General features: G+C 38.4%; 2 protein-coding genes across 2 annotated transcripts in view; one reads left to right on the top strand and one right to left on the bottom strand.

The window, feature by feature from the left end:
* LOC127812110 (uncharacterized) overlaps positions 1-12,323 on the bottom strand; it is a 34,925-nt gene extending 22,602 nt beyond the window's left edge. Inside the window, exon 1 of the mRNA XM_052352440.1 lies at positions 12,157-12,323. Coding sequence (XP_052208400.1) covers positions 12,157-12,234 — 78 coding nt within the window. The 5' untranslated portion in view covers positions 12,235-12,323. The remainder of the gene's footprint in view (positions 1-12,156) is intronic.
* LOC127812099 (uncharacterized) lies at positions 4,783-5,710 on the top strand. Its single transcript, XM_052352428.1, has 2 exons — positions 4,783-5,352; positions 5,439-5,710. The coding sequence occupies exons 1-2, from the start codon at positions 4,974-4,976 to the stop codon at positions 5,690-5,692; spliced, it is 633 nt and encodes a 210-aa protein (XP_052208388.1). The 5' UTR covers positions 4,783-4,973; the 3' UTR covers positions 5,693-5,710.
* Positions 12,324-17,923: the final 5,600 nt, after the last annotated feature.

Below are 17,923 nucleotides of genomic sequence, written 5' to 3' on the forward strand. Positions count from 1 at the left end.
AGAAAATTGAGAATCAGGCATGTTGGCTATGAAGCACTAAACGACATCGTTGGATTAACCTGGTTGGAGGGTCACGTGCAGCAACCGCAGCCTGCCAATTGGCAGTTGCTAGATGGCAGCACATGGCAACCATCAGTTGCTCTTTGATGGCGCCCGATTGCCTTTTTCTTGCCCAATCTAATTCCTTGCCCGTCTGCCATTTCTGTTGGAATAATCATCGTGCTTGCACGATTGGATCTAAGCCCTTCATCCATGCTTTATGAGGCCTGATCCCAACCATCCATCATCGCTTTTAATCCTGCCCCTTGGGATGTGAACCGGTTAAACGATTGAGACATAAGAATCAATAAGAAACAAAAGAAAAGGGGAAAGAAACATCGGGCAGAGGGGAGAACCTTCGTCTTCGAGCTAGGGTTTATGGTTTGCATCTGTTTCATTCTCTATATATGCTTGTATAGCTTGGTAGTTATATGGTTCGATAGGTTTTCTACCTTTAATCTATATTGTGTGATTATTGGGCATTTTTGAGTTCACGAGCCATTGATTGTACAGAGTGTTTATGAGGGTTTTGAGAGGGTGTAATCTTTGATTCATTACTTAGTGCAGTGAACTCTTTTCACCAGAGCTCAACGTGGACGTAGCCTCTTTTGAGGTGAACCACGGTAAAATCCTCATCTCCCTTTATTGTTGTCGTTTCAGTGTTTATTGTTTCCACTTTGTGTATGTGCGTTCTGCTTCCAATTTTGGCTATCTTTAATCTTTGATTGAATTGGTTTCGGTAAATACCCTAAGGTATTGTTGTTTAGTCCCAACAAGGCAGGAGAGAGAGAGAAAGAGAATTAGGCGAGCGAGATGAATTGTATATTGATCCTTGATAATGTGGGGCGTAGAATCAGCATGTATATATACTGATCCGGCTCCAGAAAGTGGCGCCAAGGCCCACTTGCTTGACCATTACATGGGGTAATTTGAATTTAAAAGTTTAGCCTAACTACCAAACTGCTCTTCTCGCCTAATATCAACTAAACCCCTATACAATCAACTAATCCCAATTTATTACAATTGCAATTGCATGTCCATGACAATTCCCCCCCCCCCCCCCCCCCCCTTTTTTCAGCTTCTTGTCCTCAAGAAGATCAAAGAAGTCCTACCACTTTAGGAAACTGTTTGAGCATGTTGGGGAGGTACTCCCAAGTGTTGTTTTCTGGGTGTAGGGTTGACCATCTCACCAAGACTTGTGTGATAGGGCTCCCTATCAATATATAATCCTTTTGTCAAGGATTGCCACGGGTTCCACAACCTTAGAGGAATCAGGGAGTAAGGAGGGCAAGGTTGTACTCACTAAGTGGGCCCTTGTTGACTTCTTCAACAAAGACACGTGAAATATTGGGTGCATCTGGGAGTTTGGAGGCAGCGGAAGTTTATAGGCAACTTTACCGATCCTAGCTACAATGGGATAGAGCCCATAGTACCTTGGACTCAATATAGGTGTTGTCCCGGAGCTAGAGCTTTTAGATGAGCCTGCCTCATTTGCAAATAGACTTCTTCCCCTTCCTTGAATTCTCTATTACTCCTCTTCTTATCTGCAAATTGCTTGGTTCAATTCTGTGCATGGGCCAATTCCCTCAGTAGGACCTTAAGTACTTGCTATCTCTGTTGCAGATAGGAGTCCACCGTGGCCACTATGGTCTCTCCTGCAATAGTAGGTAGCAGAGGAGGATTATACCTGTATAAGGCCTCAAAGGGAGTCATCTTAATAGAACTGTGATGGCAAGTGTTATACCACCACTGGGCCAATAATAACCAGTGATGCCATCCCCTAGGCAATAAGAAGCATAAGCATCTCAGGTAGGTTTCCAAACACTGGTTCACCTGCTTTGTTTGGCCATCAGACTCCAGGTGATAAGCAGATGACAAGTGTAACTTGGCTCCCAAATTCTTAAGCAACTCCTTCCAAAAAAGGGCTAGTAAACACTTTGTCTCTATCTGAGACGATGGATTGGGGTACCCCATGCAGTTAGGCCACTCTATCTAGAAATGAGTGTGCTACCTCCTAAGCAGTGAAAGGGTGTGTCAGCCCAATGAAATGAGAGAACTTTGTGAGCATGTCCACCACTTTGTGAACTTTGTGTAGGTACAAGGACGGGTTATAGCAACCCCGGGGTGGCTACTGTCTCTATTTTGCACCTCTTACAAGTGTCACATTGCAACACATACTCAGCTACCCACTTCCTCAACCATAGCCAATAGAATAGTTGTCTGACTCTCTGATAAGTATTTTGTACTCTGGAATGACCCTGAGTGGTGATCCATGGAGGGTGTCCAAAATCTTTCACTTCAAGGCTTCACTGTCTCCAATTACTAACCTTCCCTGATACCTCAGCACTCCATTTTTTAGAGTGAACCCAGGTCTTAAGGTGGAATCTAGGGTGAGTTGTTCCATGATTCCCTTAGTGCACTCGTCTTGTTCATAGCTAGCACTGACCTCTTGAAACCAGTCAGGGACAATGGTTGTGATAAAGGTCACCATAGCTTCCTTTGTGCATCTAAATAAGGTATCAGTTGCCTTGTTCTCTTTTCCCTTCCAATCAGTGAACAAAAACACTGCCTAGGCGGAGTCGAGGTGCTAGGCAGCCGCTGGCCGCCGCAATTATGGCCAAATCGGCCACCTTAAGCGCCGGCCCGGCTAGTCAGTACCGAGCGGCGCCTAGGCGGACGCCTAGCCGCGTGAATCGCCTGGCTAAGGCGGCCAAATCGGCCGCCTAGGCTGCATGAAGCGCCTGGGCCGCGTGAAGCATTTAGTATAAATTGATTAGGGTTTTGTTTCCTTACCCGTTACCCCTTTCTCTCGTCGATTTCCCCTTCTCTCTCGCGCACACCGCCACCGACAATCTATTGCTGAATCACCGTCGCCGTCGCCTCTCTCGTGCTCGCACGCCGCCACCGTCTCTTGTAGTTGCAGAGTCGCCGTCGGCCCATCGCCACCGTCTCGTGCTCGCACACCGCCACGCCACACTCTAGTTGTCTCCTCTCTTGCAGCTTCACCTTCTTCACTCGTTGTCGCCACCGTCTCGTGCTCGCTGCTCGCACACCGCCACCCCCTGCTTGACGGTTGTCTCTTGCTCTTGCAGCAGCTTCAGCCTTCATCTTCTTCAATCTTCACTCACCCTCCGGGCCTCCGCCTCCTTCGGTAAGTAGTAGCCAGCAATAAGCAGCAACTGCTGCTACTTGCTATTGCCTCTCCCCGTTTTGTTTTGTTTTTATTTTTCTGTTATTTAATTTAGTATTTATATTAATATCTGATTATTTGTTATTCAAATATTTATTAATTATTATTATTAATGTATTTAAAAAATTAACATTTGCAACTTGCAAGCAAGCAACAAATGTAGCAAGCTGCCTTTGTTGCTGCTTGTTGTTGCTGGTGCTGCTTGGACTATATATTGTTAGTTTTTGGCTTTGTTTGTTAGCTAGTTAGCCTAATTATCTATTTTAATTCAATCATTCAATGTCAATTTACTCAGGAAAAAAAAGAAAAAAAAAAAGGAAGTCATGTCGGATGGAATTGGGAGTACGAAAGCATCGTCCGATGCCGCCTTAGTTCTTAAAAGGAAATCAAATGACGTCGGATGGGAGTATGGAATGTTAATTAATCCAAAGAACATGGATAAAGTTAAATGCAAGTTGTGTGGTAAAGTTATGTCTGGAGGAGTTTACAGAGTCAAAGAACACATCGGCCACATTTCCGGAAATGTTTTTGCATGTCCAAAATTTTCTCCAGATGATAAAGCTAGATGCAAGAATGCTATTGTTGAGGCAAAGAGTAAGAAGAAGAATAAGAAGCAGGAGGAAGATATGATGAGATCCTCGGTTAATATTTCTGACAGGAAGGAAAGGGGTGGATGATGAAGATGAATTGGAAGAGTTAGGGAGTAAAAAAGCGCCTCGCACTCTTGGCCCTATAGATAAGTTTGCAAGCAAGCTCCATTAGTCCTGAAATTTGTTTGAGTTTGAGAATGACGCAAAGGCAGCAAAATATTAGTGAAGCATTGTTTAAAGATAGAACACAGACTATACAAGGATATTGTGCTAGATGGGTGTACAAAGCTGGTATACTTTTCAATGTTATTGATCATGATAGCTTCAAATTGTTTGTTAAGACGGTTGGTCAATTTGGGCCGAGGTTCAAACCTCCTAGTCAATACCAGTTGAGGGAACCATTATTAAAGGAAGAGGTTGACATAATGAAAGACTTACTGAAGAAGCATGAAGAAGAGTGGGCACAAAATGGGTGCTCTATTATGACAGACGCATGGACAGACAGAAAAAGAAGGAGCATCATGAACCTATGTGTTAATTCTAGCATGGGTACTGCTTTTCTTTCTTCAAAAGAAGCATCAAACGAAGCACATACAAGTGAACTCATATTTGAGTATGTGGACAAGTGCATTGAGCAAGTTGGGCCACAAAATGTCGTTCAAATAGTAACCGATAATGCTGCCAACAATATGGGAGCGGCAAAATTATTAAAGTTGAAGAGGCCAAATATCTTTTGGACATCATGTGCTACTCATACCATCAATTTGATGCTTGAAAGTATTGGAAAAATGCCAAGATATAAGAAAGTCATTGATCAGGCAAAGAGTTTGACAATCTTCATTTATGCACACCGTAAGACCTTGTCCTTAATGAGGTCATTTATGAAGAAGAGGGATATAGTGAGACCGGGAGTCACTAGATTTGCTTATTCTTTTCTTACTTTGCAGAGTTTGATGGAGAAAAAGGCTCAATTGAGGTCAATGTTTACCAGCTCTGAATGGGAGGAGTGTAAATGGTCTAAGAATGTTAAAGGGAAAGTAGCATATGCTATTGTGATGAGCATTGCTTTCTAGAATGGTGTAACTTTATGCCTTAAGGTTTTTGCACCTTTGGTGAAGGTGCTTCGAATTGTTGATGCAGATAGAAAGCCTTCTATGGGTTTTTTATATGGAGAGATTAAGCAAACAAAGGAAGATATTAAGGAGGCCCTAAATAATCTTGAGAAAAACTATCAGTCAGTTATAGAGATTATTGAAGCAAGGGTGAAAGATAGGCTAGATAGTCCATTGCATTTGGAGGCTTACCTTTTGAATCCCTACTACCTTTTCAAGAATAAGACTATATATCTTGATAATGAAGTGATGGATGGGTTTTTTAATTGTGTGGAGATGTTTTATCATGGTGATGATCATTTTGAATTGCAAGGTCATGTCATAAATGTTGAGTTGCCAAAGTATACTCGTAAAGAGGGAGCTTTTGGAAAAGTGTGGGCAGCTCAAGGCTGTGCAAAAAATGATGACAATTATAATCCAGGTATAAAATTCCTTTAATCCTTTTCTTAGTTCCTAATGTGTATTAGTGTATAAATTTGTTTACTTTATACTTGTTAACTTATGTAGTTACATGGTGGATGACTTATGGAAATCAAACTCCAAACTTGCAACGAATGGCAATAAGAATGCTCTCGTTAACCAGTAGTTCATCCGGTTGTGAAAGAAATTGGAGCACTTTTGAAGGGGTTAGTGCATATGAAAGTATGAACTATATTTCTTTAATATCAATAACTTATCTATCATTTAAATTGATATTACTTTTATTTTATTTATGTAGATACATACGAAGAAAAGAAATATACTGGATGTGCATCGATTGAACAATCTTGTCTATGTCCAATTTAATGCAAAACAGATGAACAAGCAAAAGAAGGAGAAGGACGGGAATGTTGATGTGCTACTTGCTAGTGATGCTAGCAATGCACGAGGATGGATTGTTGATGGAGGAGATGATGAAGAAATTGAGCCTGGTACGGGGCTTACTTGGGAAGTGATTGGTGAAGCATCCGGAGCAGACGAGATGCTTCAACCTCGAAGAAGTTCTAGGATGAGAGAGCTTCATGAAGATAATTTTCAATCAGAAGAAGAAGAAGACGATGAGCAAGAGCTCAATGAATTTGATTTTGAGTCTGATGAAGATCATGTATTGGAAGAATATGGAGAGGAAGAATTCCAATTAGATAGTTAGATACTTAGATTCTTCAAATATGGTTTATGTTGCATTATTGTTGCTTTTGTCTTATTGAAGTTTGAACCTAGAACTGATCTACAACAATTGTTTTCTCATGCTTAATTCTATATTTCACTTGTCATTCCATTATTGTTGTATTATTGGTTTATGTTGCATTATTGATGTTTTTCAACTTTGATTTAATTGAAAATAACATCAAATTACATCACAAAGTTAAAAAATAAAAATAAAAACAACAGTTTTCCTAGGGGGCCCGCCTAGGCCCCCTAGGCATTAGGCCCCAGCCTGGCGCCCGACTAGCGCCTAGCGCCTTTTAGAACACTGCTTCCAATATTGGATAACATAGTCCAACCCCATCCACCTTGTCATCCCCTTCTTTTGAAGATGCGTGTGTAGCCTCTGTTGCAAGACGAATTTGAGGCTCTTGTGGTCTGTTTTGATGATGAATTGCCCTCCCTCCAAATAATGGTGCCACTTATCTACTACAATCAGGACTGCCAGCAATTCCTTGTCGTATACACTAAGACCCTGGTGCCTCAAACTTAAGGCTTGGCTAATGAAAGCCAATGGTCTGCCCTCCTGGGATAACACTGCTCCTACCCCCCATACTGCTTGCATTTGTCTCCAAAGTGAATGGTTTGGAGAAGTTCAAGAGTCCCAGGGTAGGTACCTCACTCATAGCTTTTTTAAGCTGTCTAAAAGCCTCATCCGCCTTCTCATCCCATTTGAACCCCTCCTCCTTCAATAAATTAGTCAGGAGCCTGCTGATCACCCCATAATCCCTCACAAAATGCCTGTAGAATCCTGTTAGGCCTAAAAATCCCCTCAAGGCCTTCACAGATGTAGGTCTTGGCCATGAAATCATTGCAGCCACCTTCTTAGGGTTAGTGCTCACCCCAGCACTAGATATTACATGGCCCAAGTATTCCACCATTGGCTGAGCAAAGGCACATTTAGATCTCTTGATAAACGGTTGATTGAATCGTAGGACCTCTAAGGTAACCTTTAGATGGCCTAGGTGTTGTTGGAACGAGGGGCTGTAAACAAGAATGTCATTAAAGAAGACTAGGATAAATTTGCGGAGACAGGGCTAAAAAATATGGTTCATTAAGGGTTGGAATGTGGCTGAGGCATTTGTTAAGCCGAAGGGCATTACCAAAAACTCATGGTCCCCTTGATGAGTGGTGGAAGTTTTTTTGGGTATGTCATCAGGGTTCATTTAGATCTAATAGTACCCTGATCTCAAGTCTAATTTAGTGAAAACCACTGCATGTTTGAATTCATCAAGTAGATCTTCTATGATTGGAATTGGGAACTTGTTATTTACTGTATAAGAATTGAGCTGATTGGTAATCAATACAGAAACATCAGCTCCCATCCTTCTTTTCTACTAGAAGTATGGGTGAGGCATAGGGGTTTTGACTTGGTCGAATGAGTGACCTTGTCAACATGTCTTTGATTAGGTTTTCTATCTTAGCTTTCTGTTTAGGGGGATATCTATAGGCTCGAATGTTAATGGGTTCCATGTTGGGTTTTAGGACAATGGAGTGGTCATAGTGTCTATGGGGAGGCAGTGATTGGTTCCTCGAATAGGTCCTTAAACTCAATCAACAGTATATTAAGAGAGTCTAATTCGTGTACCTTCCATGGTTGTTGGTTGGTGGCTTTCCTCGGTAACTCCTGCTCAACCTCTCCTTCAGCATGCTCCAAGGCATGGATTTAAAATAGCTGAGCCACTTGAGTCCATTTGGACTTCAGTATCTTCGGTAGTTTCCTCCCAGTTGTCATCTTGCAAATTCTGGTCTCCGGGCTCCCGGTAAGAGTCATTCTTCTTCCATCTTTCTCAAATGTGACTTCCATTTTATTGAAATCGAAGCTAATAGGGCTAACACCCTTCATCTAGTCCACTCCAAGGACTATATCACACCCTCCTAGCTTCAGCAATCTCAATTTTTCTTCAAAAGTTTCCCCATGCATCTCCCAACAAAAGCAGAACGGCACAACACTTTGTTGTCGTTTGCCACAGTCACAGACAATGGGTGAGTCCCAATCAATTCACCCTCTTGGTCATTCCTTCAATGAGGAAGCTATGCGTGCTTCCACTATCAATCAGGACCATGAGCCTGTGGTCCTTTACCTTCACTTCCACCCGAATGATCTTGCTATTAGCAAGACCTCTGAGGGCATGGAATGATATCTCTACACTCTCTTCCCCTTCTTCATCACCTTGGGAAAGTTCCACCTCCTCATTGTCCTCCATCTCCTCATCCCCTTCTATCAGCAAAAGCTGCCTCCTGCACTAATGCCCGGGAGTATATCGGTCCCCACAACGGAAACATAGCCCAGCCCTCCTCCTCTGATCAACGAGTTTACCATTGTTTATGGGCACAGGGACTAAAGCAAGAGATTGTCCCCCTCTTGTGCCCCTTTGATTTATTCAGCCTCCTTCTCTCCCTATCCCTTTGCTCCCCATCTAAATCATCCCGAATTCATGGCCCTCATCTACCCCCTTTGCTTCCTCATTAACGCCTCCGCCGTCAACTCTTGTAGCCTGGCACACTCTAAAACTTGCTTAATGGTTCTAGGCTGTTGCATTTTGATAGTGGGCCCCAATTCCTCACTTAACCCACTCACAAAATTAGAGACGAAATACCCCTCGGTCAAGTGTGGATTCAGAATGAGCATGAGGGATTTGAGATCTTCGAACTTTAGTTGGTAAGACTACACCGTCCCCTCTTGTCGGAGCTCGTTAAACTCCTCAACCACGTCCATCATGTTTCTGTCATCGAACCTCTCACATAGATCCTCCACAAACTCCGCCCACTAGTAGCCCTCATTGGGTCCTATCCATCCCTGGAACCATGCATCCCCTGTATTGTTCAAGGAGGTCAATGCCAACGTCACCCGCTAATGCTCAAGCACATGGTAAAAGCTGAACATTCTTTCACACCCACCACCTCGGATTCATTCCATCGAACATAGGTATATCTAGTTTTGGGAATGGAAAACCAGGCTGATGGCGAGCAGCCTGAGTTCCTAGCCTCCTCTCCATCGTATTTTCTCCTATTGCCATTGGATCGGCCTTAAATTCAGAGGTCTCCTCTGTTTGTGGGGCCGAGATATGGCCAAGCAAGATCAGATATGATCTTTCCCTAGGAGGAAATTCCAGAGAAAGTCTTACAGGATGTTGAGTTGTAACCATCCTGATGAACATCTGCATCTGCTCCTTCAATTGATGGTGTTGCTCCCAGTTCTCCTCCCACCATCGGTCCATGGCTCCTTCGATCCTCCTTTCCACCACTGCCTTCATGGACGACTCCATGCTTCCCATCCGAATTTGCATATCGGACACTGTCGCAGTGACTTGCTGCAGCTATGCTTACATTTGTTTCATACGTGTACCGTCGGCCATGGTGAATTTCGGTGCGATTGCCACCCAAGAACTTGCTCTGACACCAGATGTTAGAGCCAAACTTTGATAGGGGAAAGTCTCCTCAGATTGGGAAGAATTGGAGAAATTAAGAGGGAATAATAGAGAGAGTTGAGAAGGAATAGACGAGAGAGAGATGAATTGTATATTAATCCTCGATAATGTGGGGTGCAGAATCAGCATGTATATATACTGATCCGGCTCCCGAGAGTGGCGCCAATGCCCACTTGCTCAACCATTACATGGGGTAATCTGAATTTAAAAGTTCGGCCTAATTGCCAAACTGTTTTTCCCGCCTAACATCAATTAAACCCCAATACAATCAACTAATCCCAATTTATTACAATTGCAATTGCATGTCCATGACACCGTTTACGTAGATACGGATCATGCTGGCTGTAAAGTCACTAGGTGGTCTACCAGTGGGTTGTGTCTTTCTTGGCAATAATTTGTTAGTTTGGGGCTCCAGGAAATAGTCTGTGGTAGCTAGATCGGTTGGAGAAACTGAATATAAAGATGTTTCACAAGGTGTCACTGAGGTTTTATGGCTAAAGTCTCTATTTTCTAAATTAGGTTATCCACGTGCTAAGACTCCAATTATATGGAGTGATACATAACCTAGCTGCCAAGAGCATAGCTGAAAATCCGATATTTCATTCCCGAACTAAGCACATTGAGATTAATGTGTATTTTGTACGAGATAAGGTAGAAATGGTGAGGTTGAAATCAGATAAGTCCCTACTCTTCATCAAGTGGCTGATATTTTCACTAAGGGATTACCAAGAGATATTTATGTTCCTATGTGACAAACTTGGTCTCACGTTGTCACTTGCGTATCATAATCCTACAGCCACTCCGGATAAGCTAAAGCCCAAATCTTCTCCTATTGTCATGGGGTCTGATTTGAGGGAGAATGTAGAAGGAAATAATGCTAAGTAGATTTGTTGTGTATTTTTCTAATGCTTGTGCCACGGTTGTATTCAGTTGTAAGCTGTTATGTTGTTATAATTAGGTGGTTGTGTTAGTTAGACAGTTGAGATTGTTGTTGCAACTTGCAACAGTCTGTTATTAAGGATAGCTGGTATAAATGTTTAGCTATGCCTTATTTCTGTAACTATTGATTCATTTTTCAGAATTCATTCTACGAGTTCTTTTCTGTCTCTCTTTCTTCTTTCTCTTCTCTTGTGTTTCATTCGGTTTACACCTTGAAGCTCTTGCTTCACAGGGAACAGGCTCATGTGTATTTCTATTAAAATCTAAGAACTTTTAAAGCTTTTTAGTTAAAAATTTAGGCATTCAATAGAACAATATAATCTAGTATATTATTTCTTTAAATTAATTGTGGAAAAAAAATCTCTTATAACCCAATGACAAACCTTTTTATTCTTTGATTTCTTAAAAGGTCTACTATTGTAACTTATAACTTTGAGTTCATTCTATCTGACTTTTTCCCTCATCAAAAGCATTTAAGAAACAAGTATTAAGAAGAATAGCAAGCCCACTAGGATATTGCAAAATCAATTATTTCAGACAAAATTGTATTGCATTTCTTACCATGCACCATTCGAAAGGGTATTGATATGTTTGTGCAACTGTGCATTACCCTCAATTGGAATAGCTAACCCCCCAGAGTAAAGCACAAAGATTGGTTAACCATGTGTCATTTCACAAGCGGGTTATGTTAAAGGTGATGACTAATGATTTATAAAGCAATCTCATGGGATGTCACCTTGCAAATTCAGATCATAAATTTAAGAGTGGCTTCAATAGTTTGCACACTGCTAGCCAAAACTTTTCACCTAACGTAGGATGTCCATCAGAATGAAACAATGATATGAACACAATAGGCATACAGTTTAACCTGTCAATACGTAGATCATAATTCTATATCAGAAAGCCCGATGTTTGACAATTTTAAGCAATATAATCTATATAGGAATCATATAAAACACAGGAGGGTCATGGTTACCACTACTCTCTCTAGTTAACGTTGTTCACACCCCTAGTAGCTTTTGGTATAGTAGCGGTAAAATTGACTTGACCACTATGATCTCTATTTAAGGTTGTTCATGACCCTATTGAAGTATCCATGGTGCAGTATGTCAACATACCACATCTAGAGTGCATTAATTCTACTACTCCGTCAACTCCCCTTGGCCTTAACCTAGAAAAAAGAATAAGAGTACCTAAACCCGTGACTTCGAGGATTCTACAAAGGGATTTAAATTTAAATTTGCAATGAGAAATTCAATGCACAGTGTATTGGGACCCAATAAACAAGATACCATCAGACTATGCTACTACATGAAGCTTGAAAACAGTAGTGCAGGAATTAACTTATCAACCAATTAGTTGATTAGGTGGAGTTAAATTTTTCTCTTGTGAGGAAAGAAACTAAAACTTCGATCACCTACTCATAAGCCTACAACTGATTTCCCTTGAGTCATCTTATTCATTTATAGAATATAACAAAGCTTAAAAACACAGAATAGAGGGACCTTCTTCTCCATTGTTTCATCATGTTTTCCTTTTCCCCCCATTTTGTTTTCTCAACAGCCAAAAGGGTACAAAATTAACCTCGGCCCTTTAAAACATATGTTGTATTTATAAAGACATCGTGTGTGTATTTGAGAACGCTTGTAAAACCGATGAGTGGATCTCACCTCAAGCAAGGCCTCGACGTTCTCGGGCGTCGTCTGAGGCGCTGGAGTCTGCTCCGCGGCGTTAGCCTCCGCTCCCATCCCGGCAGTTTCGGTCGGCCCGTTTCGCTAGAGAAGAGAGAAAGAGAGCCCAAGGATGGGAGTGGCTTTTGCTCTAGTATAATCTTGGGTAATCCATATCGGGTTCGGGGATTAACCGACGGGTACGTTAAAAAAACAGAAAAATATTTTAATCTAGTTTAAAAGCAACAAATAAAATTTAAACAAAATATCTTGAAATGGAGACGTAGACAATCCAAATAGTATTGTTTTGGCATTTTTGAAATGTTTTTTACTTTGAAATGTTAAAAAAATTATAAGAAAAAAATTTTCAGTTCATTTTTATAATTTTAAAAATATTTTATAATATTATAAAATATTATAAATGTATTTTTAATTTAAAAACTAATGTTTACTTCACAATCACTTTAAAAATAGAAGTAATTTCGCCTTTATTGTCCTGACAACCACATTAGAGATAGACTCAATTTTTGTTTTTTTTACTTAAATTGACAATGAAATTTATGTTTATATTTTATTGAATAATTATTTTTTTCTATTTTTATATTAAAAAATATATTTATAAAGGACATATATTTTTTATTTACTTTTTTTCCACATTTCTGTTCTCACTTTCATTTTGTATTATATATGTTTCTCATTTCTATTTTCGTACAACCTAATAGATGAGATTGAGAATGAGAGTCGTGTTTTCCACTCTAAACTCTTTCTAATGAGACAAATAAGTATTTTTATTAGCATTGAAAAAAAGAAAGGTAAGTTTATAATTTTAGATAGCGTTTGTTAAAATAGGGAAGATAAATATGTATCAAGATAATGTTTGAATGCTTTCCAAACTAAGATATTGGATAGTCAAAATAAGACTAGGAAGCATTTTAATATTTTTATCAAACTGTTTGTTAAATTTTTTGAAATGTAATAAATGACACATGTACTATTTTTTCTTATCTGTAAGAACTAAAATAAATTTATTTGGGGAGATAAATAAATTTATCTGAAAAAATTCAGATAATAAGTCACATGACTTTTTTTTCAAATGTCGTTGGGATTTTTAGCGAGAAATTTTAATTAGTCTTGAAGATTGCATCATATTTCTAATATTGGTTTCTTATTTAGTGTGTAATCCTATTTACTAATCAATTGTAAATTGTTGTTAGGCAAGAAAATATTAACCCTGGTGAACAAGGAAACTAGTCTATAAATAGGATGCTTATTTGCTATTCAAGGTGTGCAAATCACTTGTGATAAACCAATGAGAGATAGGAATTGTGTGTAATTGGAATTTGGGTTTAAAGAGAGAATATTAAGTTTTGTAGTTGTAAACTTTACTACATAGTGATATTTTTTTTCTATCATCATGACGGCCGTGATTTTTCTCTTTTTAAGTTTTTCACGTAAAAATTTATTGTGTTTGAGTGTAATTAGATATTTTATTTTCTCTTTTTTTTTTCAACAAGTGATATCAAAGTTTTAGTTATTAATCATTTAGTACACAAAAGATATGTCAAGCATGATGAAGTTTGATTTTGAAAAGTTTGATGGGAAAACTAATTTTGGCTTGTGGCAAATACAAGTTAAAGATATTTTGATCCAATACAGATTACACAAAGTGTACCAACTTTTGAAGGCTCTGAAAAATCTGGTAAAGTGATATGTTGGAAGTGCAAACAATTTGGTCATGTGAAAAGGGATTGTCGCATTAATGGAGCAAATCTGGCAAAAGGCTCCAAAGATTGTGATGCTGGAAGTTCGTATCTCAATATTGTGGGAGATGAAGATTTCATCTAAAGTGTTTGTCCAGAAAAAAACCCAAGAGGTGGGGTGAATTGGGTTTTTCAAAAATTAAGAATTTAACTATTTTGAAAACTCTTAAATTTGTGATCTTCATATGTGATAATTGCAATAAGATTAATAATAATAAAATCACACAACTATTAGGAACAAGAGAAATTTATAGAGGTTCAGCTCTAAAGAGTCTAATTATCTCTCTCAAAACTTAGCTTGAGGTTCCACTAGGGAGAATCATCACTAGCTTTTAATTGAAACTAAAACCAACACTAGCTTTTAATTAAAACTAGAACCAACATACAATCCTTTGCCTAAACAAGAACCACTAGCACACTATTAGCAAATACAATCCTCTCACACAACAAGTGAGTAAAAATAACAAATTTACAACCAAATACAATTACAAACAAGTCACCAACGGTTGAAAATTCCACCAGCCAACACACTTCCAGCACTTCAAACATTCTCACTCTTGTTTGAATGCTCTATCAAGTTTGTTTTGCCTTAAGCCTCCATACTTACCCTATATATATACATCTTCTAAACATACTAGTCATTAAAGAAATGGTTAATATGAAGTTTGAAATTCAAGAAATGTTTAGACTTTCTCAAACAATAAGAAAACATGTATCACATTTAATTCAAAATAAATTTACTTTTTGCATGAGAAATCAAGATTTGAAATTTTAAATATAAGCTTTTACTATAATACCGTTTGCTATGACGCTTTGGTCGACGGGTCTCCCGTACCTTACCACAAGCCATCCATCAACCCTTTGCAATGGGTCCTTAGATCTAGATCTGTTCACTGCGAATACCAAACTAGTAGTGTTGTCACGTTATAAGGGTTCTTTGTCCCGTCTCTGCGAGTCACTTTGGTTGCACCACTATCGCCTCTTTTAACTGGAGTAACTCACACGCCATTACTTGACCACCTTCGGTCTCTTGCTCGACTCAATTCGTTGGATCCTTGATTTATACGTTTCTTTTCCAGAGTCACTGAATAAACCTCAACAAATATTTATCATCTGATCCTAACTCAACAGCTAGGCTATGTCACATTAGACAACTATTCATAATTCAATCATCCTTAATAACTACCAGTTATCTTATCACTCATCGTAATGATCTCGACCAATGATCTCAAATCAACAGTCTCTAAATCTCATAGATCCATATTATGGTTACCAAGTCAACCTTACACCCGAATCATATTATTGGATCCTAACTTCAATAGCTAAGTCAATCCAACCAGTTGTTCTATCGCTCAACGATGTTAGATCCTCAAATCAATAACTCCTAAGACTTCAACCGTCAATCCCCGAATCTCCAAATAGGGATTTCTTTCTTTACAAACCATCAGTCTCTTTTCCCTTAAGTCTCTACTTAGGGTTCTCACTAACTGGTTCTAACAATATCAGATCACCTTAAGTCTCCAAGTTGTTATTCCTTAAATCTCCAAATAAGGTTAAGCTATGAGAATCCTCAATTGAAATAACAGTTAATCTCAAGTCAAACCTTTTTAAGTCTCCAAATAAAATTTCGCTATGACACTAACTATATTAGAGTCTCATAAGTCTTCAAATGAAACTTTTCATATGTCTCCAAATAAAATTTCTCTCTGATACCAACTATAACACCCCACTTTCTCGAGTATGTTATAACTTAAAAAATTTGAGATTTTTTTTTTTTCTTAAAAACAATCTCAACATCATATTAATTCCCCAAATTTCCCATATACCTACATAGCATGAGAACCATCATACATAATAAATACTAGGCTAGGTATTCAACAATAGCAAAAGCATGAATTGAACCTAAGTATACATCGAACCATATTAATAATACATGATCGCTTCAGACATATTCCATCATACAAGACTGCTTATTAACAGAACATAAGTTTTTCAACATGACTTGAAATCTAACAAAACATAATCAAATCTTCATGAATAAGCAGAACATTGGATCTACATGTAGAATCCATCGACCATGTCATCACGTGCCTCGAACCTTAACTTTATCATTAATCTTAAATAAGGTTATACATCATCATTCCTTAAAACGTTCAGATTTCGAAGTAGCGTAACTTAAATACATGGGTAACATAACATTCAATCATTTCATCTTACACTTTGCTAAGTACCATATCATACCTCATTCATCCTCGTTTTTGCTACAATCTCCATCTAGAACATTTGAATATTTCAGGGGCAAACCCTAAGTTAGATGATGAATTATCTAAGTAAAGGCACAAAATCATATTTCGTGTATGTATGCAAAATGCAACATAATATCATTCCTTTAGTTTGAGTTGACCGCTCCTAACTGCTACTCTCCATTTTAACAGCCTTCTTACTAGACCGAGGAATATAGGTGCACCCTTGGCAGAGTAGTGGCGCCAGTCCCTAATCCCAAACCTTTATGCGTGGCATGATCAATAATATCATCGTGAACTTATGCATAATTCATTATCAATACATGTAAATGCACTCTATATGAAGCATAACATAGCATGTCAATATTATAAAATCACTTGCATAATATTAGTTTTGGGTTGAACCACTTACCTTTTGCACTAAGTTTTAAGCATCTCAAAAAGCGCACATTATCTTGATTTGCGTGCCCAACCTCGATTATTGTGCACAACCTCAATTTTTGTACTAATCACTTCACCTCAAGACTCAAAGTATCTTATTCATCATATTTATTTAAATAAGCATCAAGGCCCATTTTTTCATAATTTCTTTGTATTTTTCTTTATTTTCTTTCTATTTTCCCTTTGAAAATCTAAAATAAATACCTACTCAAATATTTATCCAAATATTTTCACACCAAAATTCATAAAATACTATTCCAGATAATATAGAATTTTTCTAGATTTTTTCTGAATTTTCTCCTATTTTTCTCTAATTTTCATAATCTATTTTTTCTCCAAAATTGCAAAAATAAATATTTCTCACATCATTTCCCAAAATTTTATCCATAATAATACCCAAAATATTTTTCTAGATTTTTTGAAATTTTTTGTGAATTTTTTGAAATTTTATCATTTTTTTTTCTTTTTTCCTATTTTTCTTACCTTCTCCTATCATCTTTTCCGACGAAGACGACCTGCAACTTGCTCTGATGCTCAATCTAACTTCACCTCCTAGAAGATATCCTCGATCCGATCACAATGGTGCCCTTGGATTCTCGAAAAACTAACCGAAAATACCTTAAATCAGCCAATTACAGTTCGGCTCTGGTGACTCCCATTTTTCCTGCAAACTCTTAAAACACGTTCAAATGAACATGAAATCTCTCCAAACTTTTCAGAAATGATCTTAAAAATATGAGGAGCAAAAACCTCTTATCCTTCTCCCTCAATTTTTCCTTAAACATGCGGATTTCAAGATTTGCCTGATTTTTTGACAACCCTTAAAACCTGCTCAAATGAACACGAAATCTCATCAAAATTTTCAGAAATGATCCTAAAACTATGATGAACAAAAGCCCCTTATCCAATTCCCTTAATTTTTCCTCAAACCCTCAAATTTGAGAGATAAATTTTTGAAGAATTCTGGTTATCCCATAACTTCTATTTATAGGCAATCCCGAACTCTCAAATGCTCACGGCTACTCCATATGAAGCCTCTAAGGCTTTTTGTAAATTTCAAAAATTTTGAAGATAAATAATAATTGGTTGAGGTTATTATTGAATATTTGAAAATTTTGGAAAAAAATATTTATTTATGGTGTTTTGAGGAAATGAAAAAAAAATTATGATAATTAATCATTTTACTTGGGAGTAATTATGGAAATAATGGAAACTGGAGCAAAAGTCACCTTAAATATAAAATGGGTGCAGTATGAAGTAAGGAAGTGGCTAGACCGAGCGGTTGAGTGTGCGTGTGTGCATGTGAGGGGGCAGGGGATTGAA

The sequence above is a fragment of the Diospyros lotus genome, chromosome 1, assembly GCF_014633365.1.
Source record: "Diospyros lotus cultivar Yz01 chromosome 1, ASM1463336v1, whole genome shotgun sequence".
NCBI lineage: Eukaryota > Viridiplantae > Streptophyta > Magnoliopsida > Ericales > Ebenaceae > Diospyros > Diospyros lotus.